This window comes from Physeter macrocephalus, chromosome 18 (genome assembly GCF_002837175.3).
Source record: "Physeter macrocephalus isolate SW-GA chromosome 18, ASM283717v5, whole genome shotgun sequence".
Classification (NCBI taxonomy): domain Eukaryota; kingdom Metazoa; phylum Chordata; class Mammalia; order Artiodactyla; family Physeteridae; genus Physeter; species Physeter macrocephalus.
Genome location: NC_041231.1, coordinates 104,872,348 through 104,889,202, shown reverse-complemented (window position 1 = coordinate 104,889,202; position 16,855 = coordinate 104,872,348). Strand labels below are relative to the sequence as shown.

The window sequence follows — 16,855 nt, the reverse complement described above, 5'->3', positions numbered from 1 at the left end:
TCTGCTGGGAGGGTCCAGGAAGATGAGAATGACGCAGGGTTTGGTTTTCACCTAGCATTTCCCCACACAGAGATCCTTCTTATGGCCTGGATGTGACTTGACAGTTTATTGATGAAAGAGACAATCTGTATCATGGTTCTGACTACCAATTTGGTCTATCTGACGAATACATGATGTTATAGACGTTTCGTGTGCTTAGACCCGTGGGATTGTGTTTTTAGCTTTGCCAACCGATATCTTATTTTTATCCAGCTCTATTCCCATGTCCGTTTAAGTTCCCCTCCATCTGTTTTATCTCTCAGGTTCCATAGCCAAATGGTTAAAAATGCATCGGATTCCTTGGGAAGAGGAATGGAGAAATTGGTCATGTTTAATCACCATTCTTCTGTTTCCTTGTTCTATTTTCCGTCATTTCTATTCAGTTTAATAGTATACGCTACTCTCGTTGGGGTCAGGAGTAAAATATTTAAATATTTCAGATATTTATGGGTTACCTAGAGGCATAAGGAGGCAGGAGCAGGGGTGGTGGGTTGGGAAGCACAAAGGAAGAGAACTGAACGAGGCCGTTTGGATGCGGGCGAGGAGAGGGAAGGATAAGTAAACCATTTATAACATTGAAGTCACTGAGCTGGACTCAGTAGATGTAAACTTCTAAAATTATTTTGTTTTTCACACCACTGCCTTCAGCAAGTTCTGTCTAATCGTTCTTCCTCATCCGGAGTGAGATTTCAAACAGATCCGTAGCTTTCCTGGTCACTTTCAAGTACAGTCCAGGCTAATGGCAAAGCTTCCATCTTCCATCCAACTGACAGCTTTTTCCCTCCCTCAGCTCAGAGTAGGGCCCAGGGGTGGACGCTGGAAGGGTGGTGATGGGGGAGGGAGAGCAAGGGGAAAGCGGGCTGGGCAGGGAGGGGAGGAGCGAGGCGACGGCCGGAGGGGGGCCTCTGTCACTGCGGAGCTGGGATCTGGCAGTGTGACTTCTGGGAGTGACCAGTGTCCAGATGCTGGCTTTTTTCTCAGGGGGTGCTTGGCGGATCCCTTAGCGATTCACCACTAGTGGGGACTGAAGGCTTCAGGAGTGGGTGACGTCCTACCTGGCTGATGGCTGGGTCTCTGTATTCAGTGTTGTATTTATAGGCTCGTGCTGCTGAGGTCAGTTCATCCACTCCAGGTCCTGGGGCTGGGGTGCTTTTCGAGCTTGAGGGCCCACCTGGCCTACAGGAAACTCACAATTCTGTTGTCCAGCACAGACCTGTTCTCCTGCTCAGGACCACAGCCGTTTCCATTCAGTGTTCAGCCTTTAGAGTTTTTCAGGTGTGGGTGAGGGGTAGTCTCTAGGTCCCCCAGACCCAAGGAGACACTTGCCAAGTTCTCTAGGTGGTTCCATAACCCCTGCCCTACTTCCTTGATGTGGGGGGGGGTGTCACTCCCCATTTCCCCTGGGAGGGAAGAAGAGGCAGCAGTAACAGGACGTAACTCTCCAAAGAGCTCATGTCTCCAATAACACAGTGAATTCTCAGCTTTCCTCACAGGGCGTGGAGGTGGCAGGGGGATGGTAAGCAAAACCCATCCCATGGCATGTCCACCATCCACCTTTCTTAGCCTTTGGGACCTCTGCCGACAGTGGGGATATTCCACTTAACATTCTACTGAAACAACAATAGCACCTCCGCGAGCATGAGAGGATTTGTTGGCCTCTGACGTGAGCTACTTGCTCGCAGTGACGGGTCCGGGGGAGCCTGATCTTGGCTGCTTTCTGGGGCTGCGTCTCCGCAGACCTGGGCGGTGACCATCACGAGAGCACCTGGAGAGCCCTTCCTTGGCCCTAGGCCTCCTTTGGGTAATAACTAGTAACTCTGAGGGGCCTCACGAAGCCTCCACGAGGGGGTTCTGTTGGCTGTCCCAACAGACAGACAGAGAAGTGGAGTCAGAGAGACAGTAAATAAATAACTGGCCCAGGGTCGCCCGGCTGGTGCGTGGGGCAGCAGGACGGGGCTGGGTGCGGAGTCAGTGCTCTCGACCTGCCTGTTCTTTAGATGAACGGCGGTGATTAGGGAAGAACTTCCGCAGGGCCCCGTTCTGCTCTGAGGAAGACGCAGCCCCTGTCCGTCTGCAGCGGCTCTCTGAGATCTCCAAGCTCTGCCGAAGGCCAGGGGCTGCGTCGGGTGGCGGGGGGGGCCCATCACCAGGCCCTTGTGGAACACGGAAGGGCCGGCTCCCTTCCTCTCTTGGGCACTCAGTCCTGGGGAATTTCCTAGAAACGGAACACCTGGCCTCTACTCCCTGAGAGATTTTTCTCTACCCAGCTTCCACATTCTTCCCAGCAAGCAGAACCCTCCCGCTAAAGAACTGTCTTGCCTATTTGTACACAGGCTGCCCTGACCCAGAAAATGAGTCTGTTTCCTGCCCGTCCCCTCCTCTCCGTCAGGTTCTGAGAGCCCAGAAATGTGCAGAAAAAGGAAGGGGACAGGGCAAGAGCAGATTCCCCAGGGGAGCTCAGATTTATGTTGGGAGAAAAGGCATGAAAATTTCTTCGTTCAGGGATCCAGTCAATACTATTTATCAAGTTAAAAAGTTCCCCTTTATTCATGGTGCATCTTGGTAGAGAAGTAATAGGTTAATGGGAAAGGGGTAAAGAGTGAGAGGGGACAGAAGTGAGGGCGTAGGGCTCTGGCATCCCCCTGCCGGGTGAGTGTCCAGGGGTCTCACTTGACCTGTCAGAACTGCAGACAGCCCAGTCGGGAAGGGTTTGCCAGACGACCACGATGGGGAGGGCAGGGTTTCGCCCTTCACAGATGTACAGAGATGCACTTGCTTTTTCTTTTTTTTTTTAATTGAAGTTTTGGGGGATAATAGTAGATTCATTTGCAGCTGTAAGAACAGAGAGATCCTGTGTACCCTTTATCCTGTTTCCCCCAATGGTAACATTTTGCCAAACTATAGTCCAGCTTCGCCAGGTTATTGGCGGTGACACGATCCATTGATCTTATGCACATTTATCAGTTTGACTTGGATTCATTTGTTTGTGTATTTAGTTCTATACAATTTTATCATGTGTAGATTCACCTATTCACCACCAAAGGCAAGATAGAAAATAGCTCCATCGCCACAGGGATCCTTCATGTTATCCTTTTATAATCATATTCGCCCTCACCCATATCTGCTGTCCCCGACCCTTAGCAGTCACCAATCTGTTCTCCTTTTATAAAATTCTGTTATTTGAAATGTCATAGCAATGGGATCATATAGTGTATATACCCTTTTTGGGGATTGGTATTTTCCACTGGGCATAACTCTCTGTAGATTCACGGAAGTTGCTTCCTCTGTCCCTACTAAGTCCATTTCTTTGTGTCGTATGGATCAGTGTTCCGTGGCGTGGATGTCCCACTATTTGTGTAGCCATTCACCCATGGGAGGACATCTGGTACCCTTGCTTTTGACCTCTTGGGTCATAGGCAGATTGGCCTTTCAGTGGTTGTTTTGCCATATCTCCCTTTTTTTTTGAACCATATCCATAGACTAAAAGCTTCTGGAACGATGTATATTATCATATGTTGATAGGAAAAAAAGCCATTCAGTGTGTTCTTAATACTATTAGGGGCTTATTATTGTTATATTCGAATGATTATTACATCCCTGGCTTTCGTACAGTGGGGAGCCAATAGGTGACATCGTGTAATGTTAGCGCGGTGTACACATTCCCTTACAGTGCAAACCAGCAGTGTCCCTTTAGGGTTGTGTTAGGTCCTGAGCCGTGTTTGTTCAAGTCTGTTGCGAGGAGTGTCCACAGCTGAGCGGGTCAGGCCCTGGACACTTTCAAGGTGGACATTGGCCCCGGGCCTCCAATCACGCCCTGATTACTTTGGCTTCGTACGAGAGAGAACACTGTGGGGTGCCAACGAGGGGACAGAGGACGGGGTTACGGTTTGAAAGTAAGAAGGAAAGCGTGACTCAAACAGCTTGCCAAGAAAGTTTTGGTTAACTTGTCCTTAAGATATTTGGGAATAGACCGGATCAAGCTGTTTGGCTTTTGCTCAGAAATCTTCTTTTGCATTTTGATAAGTAACTTGGCTTTGGGACTTCCCTGGCGGTCCAGTGGTTAGGACCTGGTGCTCTCACTGTGAGGGCCCGGGTTCGATCCCTGTTCGGGGAACTAACATCCCGCAAGCCGCGCAGCCAAGAGGTCCTAAAGGCTACTGAACTGTGTTTGGGCTAACATTAAAGGCTGATTTTTCTCTGCGTGTAGATAGTCACTAGATAGATGGTCTAAAACAGTAAAGACCGTAAACATGTAACTCTGAATTTTAGACTGTTGGAGCAAGCTGAGGAAGAAAATAGAAGTCTGTATAAGATACTCCTATTGATTTGTTTTCTTTTTGGAAAGGTCAGAGAACATGTCCACAGCGGTAAAACAGCCCAGTTAATATCTATCTACGCAATAGCAGCCAGTGATAATCTCATGAAGCTGTCCGTGTATTGACAGGTGGGACTCATGCTCCAGGAGGACAGGTGCAGCACAGAAGGCAGACGTTGGACAGCGGACTTTATCCAGCAGTTTCCACCAGCTCTCAGTGGAGGCAAAGTGTTGCTTCTCCGCTGCTTTTCCTCTGAGGGTGGGATACTGTTCGACTATTAGTTTGTTTTAAATGTCATCTTTTAATTATATTTTGGATAATGATGAAGAGAGAAGCAATTCTTTTGTGAGAGCACATCCTAAAAGGCTCGGCAGCTCCTTTATCTGCTGCCGAAAACAACTCCCACTAGGAAAGAGGGTTTCATTAATTGTCATTACTCGGGAATTATGGAATTAGAACAGCTCACGTTTCCTTTATCATTCATTCATATATTTAAGTGACAGTGGCATTACTTACTCTAAATTAAATTCCTTTCATGGTTAAAATATTATAACAGTGTGACAAGAAGTAGAGCACTGTTAACTTTTATTTTGGAGAGTCATTTTTCTAACAGATATGAAGGCGCACTTTTTCAGACTGTGAGGCGGGACGTATTATTCCTTGGTTCTGTAACAGAAAGGAATAGAGAAGTACATCCAACTTAATACTGCGGGAGCTTTAGGGTTGGGTTAATGTGTTCAAAAGTCACCCGAGCGGTTTTCACGCCCTCCACACTAAGAAGGGAGAGCGCACTCTCGCACGGTGCTTCCCTCTGGCAGCCAGCGCTGAGCCGGCTTACTGTCTCCAGGTGGAGCTGGCCCTACACATCTGTGTTTCACGGTCAGAGGCATCTGTGGGCAGGACTGTGCTGGCCGCCATCCAAAGGCCTGTCCCTAAGGCCACATCATTCCTGTCATTTGGGCTCCGGGGGTTACACTTTCCATTTCTGCTCCTTTCTTCCTGAAAGACCTCTCAATTCTAGTTCACCTTTTGCTGTGGCCCAGTTTTGGTATCTCTTGTTAATAAGAAACCTTAACGATACATTTGAAGTAGGTAAAAGCGTATCCCGACACTAATAATTCCCTGTAGGGTTTGACAAGTATGCCTCAAATACCTATTATGGACGTGGGCCACCATATGAAAATTGGTGTACGAAGAATCCCCATTTAGTTGAAAGTGTTTGTAATTGATGACCATCTTAGTGCACTTAAAATGTGATTTGTTTAAAAAAAAAAAAGTCTCACATACAAATTTTGGGAATATATTGTTACCTGAAGTCCTGTATGCAATTCAGGCAGTTAAGAACAAAATACAACAAACCATCAAACAAAAGCAACTGCTCTCTCAAAAATGGACAATGTCCAAAGCTAGTAAACTGTTAGGAAGGCCAACTTTTGCTCGCTGCAAACCTTTACTTGCAATGTGCTGCACAATAGTACTTAATTCTCCTGAGTTCTAGGACCTTAGATTGAAATGTGAGGGAAAGGGGTAAAGGATAAAACTACTATATTTTGGCGGCCAGTCAAAAGGAGGTGTACGAGCTGGGAGATGAGTTCTCGGTTGATTATACTCAAGTCAATATATTTATTTATTTATTAACATTTATTTAGTTAGTTCGTTGTGGCGCGCAAACTCTTAGATGCAGCGTGTGGGATCTAGTTCCCTGGCCAGGGATCGAACCTGGGCCCCCTGCATTGGGAGCACAGAATCTTAGCCACTGGACCGCCAGGGAAGTCCCAGGTCAATATGTTTAGTTTTTAACTCTTAATAAGTGCTAAGCAAGGCATGACCATTGCCTTTACATTTTCAAAAGGTTCTGAACTACCCTGTACCATTGTCAACTTGGTCAACTCAACTCCATTTCATGTTTCTGCCTCCATATGTTTGCTTTTATTTTTCCCCTTTGTTGGAAGGATACAGATTTTTAGGACATAGATCCCTAAGGGAAACTGGAGACATTATAAGGAGAATTCTGACTGGATAAGACCACTGGGAATTGTTTCGGGTACTATTGATTAGTATATGTGCCAGAAATTGCTGTCTCCTTTATTAAGAAAACCAAAGTCTAGGACCCAGAAAGGAAAGGGGAATGTTCCAAAGGGAGTGTTTTAAGATGGGCGTTAAAGGTTTTATTAGAGAATGTTGATTAGGATGCAGCCCAGCTCAGACCGTATGAAGGACCACTGTTTTCAAGGCTTGTAGAATCCGATCACAGTCTGTTCCATTCCATGGAAAGGTTCTTTTCAAAGAAGTCTGCCTTTGGATTGTGTGAAGGACTTATTGACAGAAGCGTGTGGCACCAAGGATATATACAACTAGAGAAGTTTCAGGTGGGAGATTGATCTCTGGGCACAGCTCAGAAAGTCAGTCATCCAGTGACAAGTCTCCGAGGAAACAGTTCAAGGATTGTAGCTGGAAAGCAGGGGATCAAGTACTAAGTCCACGGTGGGAAGAGAAGAAACCAGAATTCATGTAGCTGCGCTGGCCTCTCTAGGCCTGCCTGTGGCTGTGCAGTGTCGTGCTGGGATACTGTGGGCCTTTTGTCCCTGAGTGGCTGTCGTTGTAACTAATGGTCGAAGGGAAGTGGAGGCGTTTGTCCAACACCGCTGCTAAACACCGGCCCCATCAGCTTCCTCTGCAGCTCTGTGTGTGTATTGGTCAGGTGCAGGGTGAAAGGCACGCTTGGAGACATGAAACCCCACCTTCAGAAAAGCCTATTGATATATTTAAACAGCTATGTATGCAAATCATTTTACTAGCTTTCATGGAATAATGACAAAGTCCATCAGGAAACTGTCAGTAACAAAGCAGAAAGTACACAGACATAAGTGGAACTTTCTGACGTTGAGATACTTTGAACAGAGCCTCCTCTCTAAGTTAGTGTTTGAACGTGAATCTGGGGGGAACATTCAGTGGATATATACTTGAAGTGAAAAGGACAACAGCGACATAGATCTGCGTCCCAGTGTCTGTGTGATCTCGCTTAAATGGTGTTTACTTTCGGAACGTCACGAATCACACCAGGCGGACATCCCTCATAGGGTCTTTGTGAGGACCCAACCCGGGTAAGGTAGCTGAAGTGCTTTGTAATTGGTTAAGTTCTATAAAATATGAATGTTAATTGCTAGGCTGTTCCCGTGTTTCTTTTCACAGTTATTTTGGGAAAGTGTCAGTTCATTGAGCCAAAGAATTCCTAGAAATCAGCCCCTATTAACAGGGAAGTACTTAATATAATAAAAAATTTGTTCCAATATGTAACAGTTTAAAATTTTAATTTGACCTTTGGCTCTGCAACAAAACAGTCTATGAGAGGGAACCTCGGGGTGCAGGGTTCGGTCACTGGGGAAGAAAATAAGCTGGAAGGAAGGAAGCTTGGAGAGAAGCAGCTCAGATCCTAGGCCCCAGAGCTGCCGCCCCGCATGGAAGAAGCTCGGTGACAGTGACGGAGGCAGGGTGAGGGGACAGAACATTCCGTTTTCCTGTCATTCCTTGCTTGTATGTTCCAATTCTCTCCCTTCCGAGATGTCTTTCCCGAAATGGTATCTCTCACGTCACCTCATGATGGATAAACTTTCTGACAGATAAAAGATCAAAGAAAGTCGCTGCCTGTGTAGAAAACTTCATGTTACGTGTGAAATTCTTCCTAATACAACCCGTGTAAATGCAGCCAATAAACTAAAAAGTGGAAAAATCCCTAAACCTTGCCTTCCTGCCATTCACTCATTTCCTCACAATGCCTGAGCCCTTGTACGTGCTGGACACTGGTCCAGCCCTTCCAGATGTGTCAGAGATGGAAACCAGCCCAGGTCCTGACCCCGTGGATCAGATGCTACCGGCAGAGTCTCTGACAGTAAACAGTAAACAAAATAAATATGAAAAGTTGTGGGGTCTAAGAGATTATAGATATTCTCTGAAGAAAACAGAGCAGAGTAAGGGGATTAGTTGCTGAAAATCTTTCCAAGAAGGTCAGCCTACATATAAAACCAAAATAATGTGAGATAAGAGTCCAGAGATGGGAAAGTGTAAAAACAAGAAGAGGAGAAGGAGGAGGGAAAACCTAAGTGCCTCCCATCTGGAATATTCTGTTTAACTGAGGTGCTTCTTTACAGTCAGTTTTATGCTCCAGAGACTAGTTTACTGGAACCCTCCAGTACTGGAATGTAGAAAAAAGTACTGCCTTAAAACCCTGTCAGCCCAGGAGCACCTGGCAACAAATTACAGCTGAGGTTTGCCAAAGACCTGAAAATTAGACCTGTCTGGGATGACAGTACCTTTACATGTCTAGTTATTTATGGCTCTCTTTCTTCCATAAAGAATTTGAAGTGCCATATAGAAGTATGTACAAGAGGATAAAATAAGTAGTTCAGATAATCAGGACAAAGAGGATATAAGGATAAGAAAATAAAACTGGGGCAAGAGTCACACAGAGAAACGTACCGTTGTAGAGGTGACCTTGTAAGGATGGCTTTAAGCATCCACGGGGCCAAAGTAAGGAGTGGATTAGGATCAGTCATGTAAATCACGATACCCTTAAACTGAAAACAATCCAGTTGTTCGAGAAGGAAGCTTTTCCTGTTCCCATTTTCTTAGATCTGAGATCAGCTTATTTCATGAAGACTCGTAGGAAGACCGAGTGACCTAGTGGCCAGCATTCTCGACAAGGAGTTCCTGGCACCTTACGAATATAATAGGCCGATACCTCAGCGCAGGGGGTGCCATTCAGAAGAAGCAGATCCAGATGGGACCAAAGCAAAGTGTTTCAAAAACAAAATCTGGTACAGCTCCGCAAAGAGACGCCCTTTCTTACAGCCCTTCCTGGTAATTGATTGTCACACGCAGGCTTTTCAGTAAGAATGATCGCGAGAATCAAAGGTTGTGGGCAGTGGCAGGAAGCCGGAGGCCAGCTGTTCCCTGCTCCTCATGAAGGTCTGGACCTTGAGCCTCGACACACGAGGCGGTTGGGATTGCAGGTGCTGATGGCATGGCCCCTCTCGGCCTGTCCTCACTGGCAGCCGGGTGGGACTGGGGCCCCGAGTCATACCCACCATGGGTTATTGTATATTGTGATCTTCCTAAATTCATGTATTTGTTACCTGTCAGATGTGTTCCCGAGGAATTTTTATGTAAACAATCATGCCATCTACAGATAAAGACAGTGTTACTCTTTCCTTTCCAGTCTATTAAGCTGTTTTTGTTTCTTCTTTACCTTTTTTTTCACTAGCTGGGAACTCAGGCAGAAATAGAAATAGCAAGAGTAGACATCCTTCTTTTCAACCTGACCTTGAGGGCAAAGCAACCAGCCTTTCACCATTGAGTATACTGTTAGCTGTTGGTTTTTTATTGTGTCTTTTATTAGATTGAAGAAGTCCCCTGTGTTCCTCATTTGCTGAGCGTTTTTATAATGAATGGATGTTGAATTTTGCCAGTTGCTTCTTCTGCATCTATTGAGATGATCATGTTTTCTTTTTTAAGCAGCTTATTAAATGAATTACACTGATTGGTTCTCATACGCTGAGCTAACCTTGCAATTCCCGGGATAAATCCGGTCGTGATATAATGTCCTTCTGTATATTGCTGGGTTCCATTTGTTAATGTTCTGTTACAGTTTTTTGTTTTTCTCTGTTCATGCTGCACCTGGAATCCTCCTGAATCTGCCTCACTTACCTGCCTGCCTCGAGGCTAGGATGACGGGGTTCACCTGGGACTGTCCGTTGGGAGCGCCTCGCGTGGCCTCTGCGTGTGACTGCTGCTCGGAGCTCGGCGGCTGGGTTCTAAGCGAGGGTGTTCTGCAGGGCGATTCCTGGGAGGGAGTGTCTGGAGAGCGGGCATTCCAAGCGACCAGGCACTAGCTGGGTGGCTTTTTCTAACGTAACCTTGGAAGTCACGTCGCATCTCTTCCCTCACACCCTGTGGGCTGAAGCAGTCACAGCCCACTGGGATTCAAGGGGAGGATATGCAGGAGCTTGTGGTCGTTTTCTGAAACCCCACAGATAATGACACTGGTTTTCCAGGCTTGGAAATGTATTGGCTCTCATAGAAATAAAGAGGTCAGTTCAGCTTGTAATCCGTGTTCGCTAGTCCCATGATTTTCTTGGAAGTCTGACACCACTGTGTCAGGGGAGGAGTGCTTTGTTCTTATAACTTCTCAAAAATAAACAGAAAAGAAATTACTGTGTTTTATCTAACCATGAAAATTTTTATCTGAAATATTTCTTCTCACACTTTATAGAAAAGGCACGTGGTATAAAGTCCCCCCATCGTCCTCCACTTGCCCAGTTCTCTCCCACCCCACTCCCCCGAAACAGACAGACAGCTGCTGCTTTGCTTTTATAACCATGACATCCCATAATGGTAATAGTTTTCAAACAACTTTAAAACATGTTTCTGAAATGTCTTTTCAAATAAAAAAATAATAAAGAGAGGTGGAATATTAATGTTGCTTTGTGAGTTAGACTTTTTCCTTAATTATTAAATCTCTTAGATTTTATTATGAAATTTTTAGATAAAACCAACCATCTAGAGCCCAGTATCTGTAACTGAAAGAGCAGTAGATTTAGGGTATATGAGTTTATTTCACATCCAGCAATTTTTAGTGTCTTAGCTTTTGCTCCTTCCGTCCGTTACCCTCCCTTTCTTCCTCATCTTCTGAAACTTTCCTAAAGCAAAACAAGGATAACACAGAACCCCCAGAAGTAGGCAAGAAAAAGAGCAACAATCTCATTTTTCAAATGGGTGAAAAATATAATAGGAAGACATTCACAGAAAAGGAAAAAAATGATCCTTAAGCAAATGAAAAGCTTACTTAAGATAAACACAAGATAAAAATGCACTGTTACCATTTTTTACTTATCAGATTTTGTTTTTATTTTTTTTTTACGTTACAACCCTCATTTGCACCTGTATTAAATAGTAGTGGCATAGTACATACTCATTTTATCATAGATATTTTTCATAATTTCTTATAGTCTGTCACTTAATCAACATTTATTTGTATAATTATGATTTTTAATGACTACACTAAAATGTACTATAATTTTAAGGGTTTCCCTCATTTGGGGCATTTAGGTTGTTTTCATGTTCTTGCTCTAATAAGTTATACAGCTTTGAATATCTTCCTTCATTTATCTTTTTTCTTCTGTTGAATTATTTCCTTAGGATAAATTCCTCATGGAATCGTAAGGAGAAAGAGTTTGAGCGTTGTTTTGGATCTTTGTATGTGCTGCTGTATTTTCCAAATTGTTCTCAGAATAAGTAGTGAGACCAGCAGTCACCGAGAGTACGGGCACCACGCGGTGCTTGGTGTGCGGAACCACGCCACCAGGACTGGGCAACGTCACTTAAAGAGAAAATTATTCTTGTAGGACACAGAAGCGGTGTATCACACTTATATTCATTTTTACAGTTTTCATTGCAGCCTTCTTTATGGTTTTCAGGCATCAGTATGACTTACTCTAAAGCGTGTGCCTCACCCTTAGCTGCTGTTCTAGGCAACTGGCCAGGGGTCAGGGGTTGTGCTCCCTCCTTCGTGACCCCGTTGTCTGTGGTTAAGCCCCCCCTTCCCCCCTGCCTCGCATGAGAGGTCATCTTACTCAGGACACAGGTGCGCTCCGCACTTGCCCAGCCACGTGCTTTTCTTCCCGCGTGTCTTCCCTCCCGCTACTGCCTCATTCTCTCTCTCTGTACCTTTTCCTTTTGAGATCTCATTTTGAAATTTTTTTTTTTTTTTTTTTTGTACGCGGGCCTCTCACCGTTGTGGCCTCTCCTGTTGCGGAGCACAGGCTCCGGACGTGCAGGCTCAGCGGCCATGGCCCACGGGCCCAGCCGCTCCGCGGCACGTGGGATCCTCCCAGACAGGGGCACGAACCCGCGTCCCCTTCATCGGCAGGCAGACTCTCAACCACTGCGCCACCAGGGAAGCCCCCTCATTCTGAATATTTTTATCCATTCATCTTTTAAACAGATCATCCAATGAGGCTCACACTTCTTCGTGGCTTCCGTTGTAGTTTATCCTTGTGGTTTCATTTATAAGTGACAGTGGCGCCAGCCCCTGGCCAGAGGTGGGTCCCCTCTGCCGTGTCTCTCCTGCCTGAAGCTTGCCCGGCCGGGGTTGCCAGAATCCACTCCGCAACCCTCCTCTGATGCACCTCCATCCCTTTGCCAGTGAAGACATTCCTTCAGTCTGGAACTTGCCCTCATCTTTCTCCACATTTGGATCAGCATTAGTTTTTTGTGTTGGGTAACAGATTAACCTCATCCTTAGTGGCTTAATGCAACACGCACTTGTTATGTCACAACCGCCACGCATCAGGAGTCTGGTGAAGAGGGCCTGGTCCCCTGCCCAGGGTCTCGACAGGTTGAAATCAGGGTGTCACCAGGCCACGTTGTCCTCTGGAGCTCAGGGTCCTGTCTTCCCTCCTTCGGGCTGTTGGGAGAATCCATTTCCTCCCGATCGTGGGAGTGAGCTTCCCGTTTTCTTGCTGCCGCCAGGGCATCCCTTGGCTCCCGGAGGCCTCCCTCCAGGCCTGGCCGCACCTGGGCCTCCTGTCTTCGCGTCAGCTCAGCTCTCCTAAGCCAGCAGGAGACTCTCTGGAGTTTGCTAAGATAGACTCGCATAAAGTAACCTAATCCCAGCAGTGAAACCCTAGGGATTAGGGAGCGGTCCCTACGGGGTCCCCTTGCAGGTTGTGTGCGTGGAGGTGGGCGTCCTGAGCCAGCTCAGCACCCCCAGCCTCCTGCTCATCCGTCGGCATCCAGTCGGAAGGACGCTGTCTCGTGAGCTCTTCCCTGTGCTGTGCATTGCTCCCTTGCCCCCTTCGCACAGCAGTTTGTGTCTTCCGTCTCACTCTGCTTCACGTGAACAAACCCGAGACTTCATGTGTTGTCATAGGTCTGAACTACACGCTCACCCTCGGAGGGGCTGGTGCCACGTGTTCAGGTCACCTTGGCGGGCTTGCTCCTTGTGTGTTACCGGGGCAGCTTTTACTAAGAGTCAGAGTGTGTTCTAGTAAACTGAGGGTTCTTGGAGACTGGACACACACTTCCTGAATATCAGTGGTCCACGGTGGCATGTTTTTGAACAAACCTGCCCATCTCGTAAGCCGCTTGGGGACAGAGCCTGTGTTTTCTCTCCTCCCTGTAACCTGAACATAGAGGCTGAATGTTGGAAAAAGGGCGAGCACAGATTACAGGAAAGTATCTCAGAGGCAGGAACCAGGGCTTAGCCAGCCTGGGATTTAAGCAGAAATGAAAGACAGTGTTAGAGAATTTTGACTCCAGAGTGCCTCGGGGAGGGGAGTGAGGAATGTGGGGAGCACGAAAAACTGAGATCGGGGTCCCCTTGGGTGTCTCCGCGCCCCCCCCGCCCCAGCACCCTTCTGGTCGGCACTCACCACGGCCCTATCTGGGTGTCAGGAGTGGGATGGACCTGTGGACCCTCATGCTCTTTTTTTTTTTTTAACTTTTTATTTTATATTGGAGTATTGCCCTCGTGCTTTTTAACCTGTCGTCTGGTCTTCTTTTCTCTTTGTAGCTGGTGCTGAAGATCAGATCGGTTGGGCCTTTGGCCTTGGGCTGGAGCGGCTGGCCATGGTCCTCTATGACATCCCCGACATCCGCCTCTTCTGGAGTGAGGATGAGCGCTTCTTGAAGCAGTTCTGCGTGCAGGACATCAACCAGAAGGTGAAGTTCCAGGTAACTGACGTGCAAGGATCAAGTAGATGATAATTGAGGGGGAAAATCAAATAAAATAAAATCATTGTATTTAAAGATAGTGTGACTTTGAAAAGAGGTTTTAAATAGAGATGCGTAAACACACAGGAGATCATACACCTCCTGAAGTTGTACGCTGAAAAAAGAGGATTTATCAAGCCTGTTAGTCTAAGCAGAGAATAAATTTTGGGCTTTATTAATGGCTATTTTATCATTGAAATATCCATCTTTATCACTGATGATACTTTCACAGTTCAGTTTTTTTTTGATGCTAATCTAGACACATTGGCTTTCCTGTGATTAGTGTTTGCAATGTATATCTTTTTTCATCGTTTTATTTTCACTTTCTGTCTTTATATTAAAAACATGTCTCTTGTAAACAGTTGGGTCTTTTTGTAAACCCATATTTAATTGGAGTGTTGAATATATCTTTACACTCAGCATAATTACATGGGGTGTTCTTGGGTTTAATTTTATTATCTTAGTTCTTACTCATTTTCTCTTTCTGTTCTTTATTTGGAAATGGAGGTTTTGTGGGTGTGTTTCGGATGGCTTTTGTATTATATTTTATTACCCTATTGCTGTTTAGTTTCACCTTTTTTTGTATTATTTTTAAGTGGTTATTCTAAATTACAATATGTATAATTAATTCATCACACTTTACCATGAGTAACTATTACAACTTCATGAAACATTTAACAACCTTACAATAGTGTAATTCTATTTACTCTGCCTTTTTTTGTATTATTATTGTCATATTTTATGTCTCTGTGTATTATAATCTCATAATACGTAGCTCTGTTTGCTTCAAATAGGCAATTGTCCTTTAAAGAAATTGAAAACTATATTATTTTATATTTTCCTTGATATTTGCTCCACTGATCACCCTTTCTTTCTGCGTATCATGATTTTTCTCTGTGTTCATTTTCTTCAAGTCTGAAGAACTTCGTTTACCATTTCTCGTAGTGCAGCATGAATTTTCCCAGCTTTTGTTTGGAAATGCCTTTGTTTCACCTGTATTTTTTAGGACTATTTTTCATGAATATAGATGTCTAGGTTGCCAGTGTTTGTGTGTATTTTTTTTTTTTCTCTTAGCTCTTTAAACATGTCATTTCATTGCCTCTATCTTTTCACTCTGGTTTTTAGCAGGTTGACCTGTGTATGACTTTTCTGTCTGTTATCTTGCTCGGGGCTTCGCTGTGTTGAATTAGTGATTTTCAACCCTCTTTGAAAATTCTCATTTGGTATCTCTTCCAACAATTCTCCGCCTTTCTTTCTTTGCTTTTCAGGTGGTAACTGCATGTATATCAGGCCGTTTGGACGTATGCCATAGAACTCTGATGCCCGGGGTTTGACTTTTTTAATTTTTTCACTCTGTGCTTCTTTTTCTTGTCTTAGCTTTGGGTGTACGCATCTCCTCTATTGTGTCCAGTTAACCTTTTAGCCCCTCCAATGAGTTAATCATTCCAGATATTGTATTCATCTGTTCTACAGTTTCTACTTGCTTCCTTTTTAGAGTTTTTATGACTCTGATGAAGTTCTCCGTCTTTTCACCATTTTGTACATTTTCCCTTAAATTCTTTAGCATATTCGTAGCAGTGATTTTTAAGTCCTTGTCTGTTACTTCCAACCCTTTAGTTCTCTGTTCTCCTTTTAGTCTTCTCTTTCTTCTTAGCTATGGGTCACATTTTTCCTGCTTCTTCACTCGTCCTACTTTTTAAATGGTGGACAGCGCTTTTCCTCGGGAAGCCCTACCCTTTCCCTGGTCAGGCAGCGAAGGTGATGAGCAGGATCCCTTTGTCGTAAGGAGTAGTCTAACTGAATTTCACGTCTCCTCTCCTCTCTGCGGTGAGACCTGGCCAAGCGGCAGAGTTTGGGGTCTGCGTGTGAGGTTACGTGATCTCTCTCTGCTTTCCACCCAGCTGCCAGCTTCCTCCAGCATCGATGCTTGCTGAGCAAAATGATCAGGGGGGAGACTGGGCTGCAGCGAGGGCTGGCTGTCTCTGCGTTTTCCAGTCTGCCAAGGGCCAGGCCTGGCTGGGCAACGTGTGGCCCATCCCTCCTCATTCCTGCAGAGTTTCTTTACCAACCGTGGCTGCCTTCCGCCTACTCGTGCCCAGCGGTGGAAGCCCTGGAATCTAGGGCTTGTCTCTGTCTGGAATTCTGTTCGTTCAGACTTGCATCCAGATCTCTTTTGGTATCTTTTATGACAAAAGATTTCTAAATTTATTGTTTTCTCATGCTTACAGTGGGACCGATGGTTTTTTGTGACTTTTATAGCCTAACTAAAAGTAGAACCTTCTATCGTTCATTTGATGGTCTGGTTTCATTTTTGTTGGCCTTTTTTTTAAAAAAAAAAAAAAAAAAAAAAACCTATTTTTAAACTTTTAACTTTTTTTTTAACTTAAAATTTTTTTTTTTACTTTTTGCTAAGCTACTTCTTTTTATTCTAGCACCAGGTCCTTCTTGGTTAATTTGGAAGAAAACGCCATCTAAATGATCAAAAGCAGAACCTGGCTAAGGCTCTGAGTTTTTCTCATTCACTCTTTCATTTATTCAGTCATTTATTAAGTTGGCCAACATTGATGGAACACCAGCCAGCACTGAATGGAGCATTGGGCTCAACACCGCGGTGGGGCAAAGCGCAGACGAATGACACAGTTGTGACCACAGGCTAGTGGTTGAAGTCAAGTTTTAAGTGGGCTCACAACTGTCTTCTCTGAGGGGACACAGAGGATCCAGGAGTAGACAAT

General features: G+C 45.1%; 1 protein-coding gene across 6 annotated transcripts in view; it reads left to right on the top strand.

The window, feature by feature from the left end:
- FARS2 (phenylalanyl-tRNA synthetase 2, mitochondrial) overlaps nucleotides 1-16,855 on the top strand; it is a 419,843-nt gene that overhangs the window by 201,640 nt on the left and 201,348 nt on the right. For all 6 annotated transcript variants that reach the window (XM_055079821.1, XM_028479858.2, XM_055079823.1 and 3 more), the window contains one exon: nucleotides 13,924-14,084. In XM_055079821.1, the coding sequence (XP_054935796.1) occupies nucleotides 13,924-14,084 (161 nt within the window). The remainder of the gene's footprint in view (nucleotides 1-13,923; nucleotides 14,085-16,855) is intronic.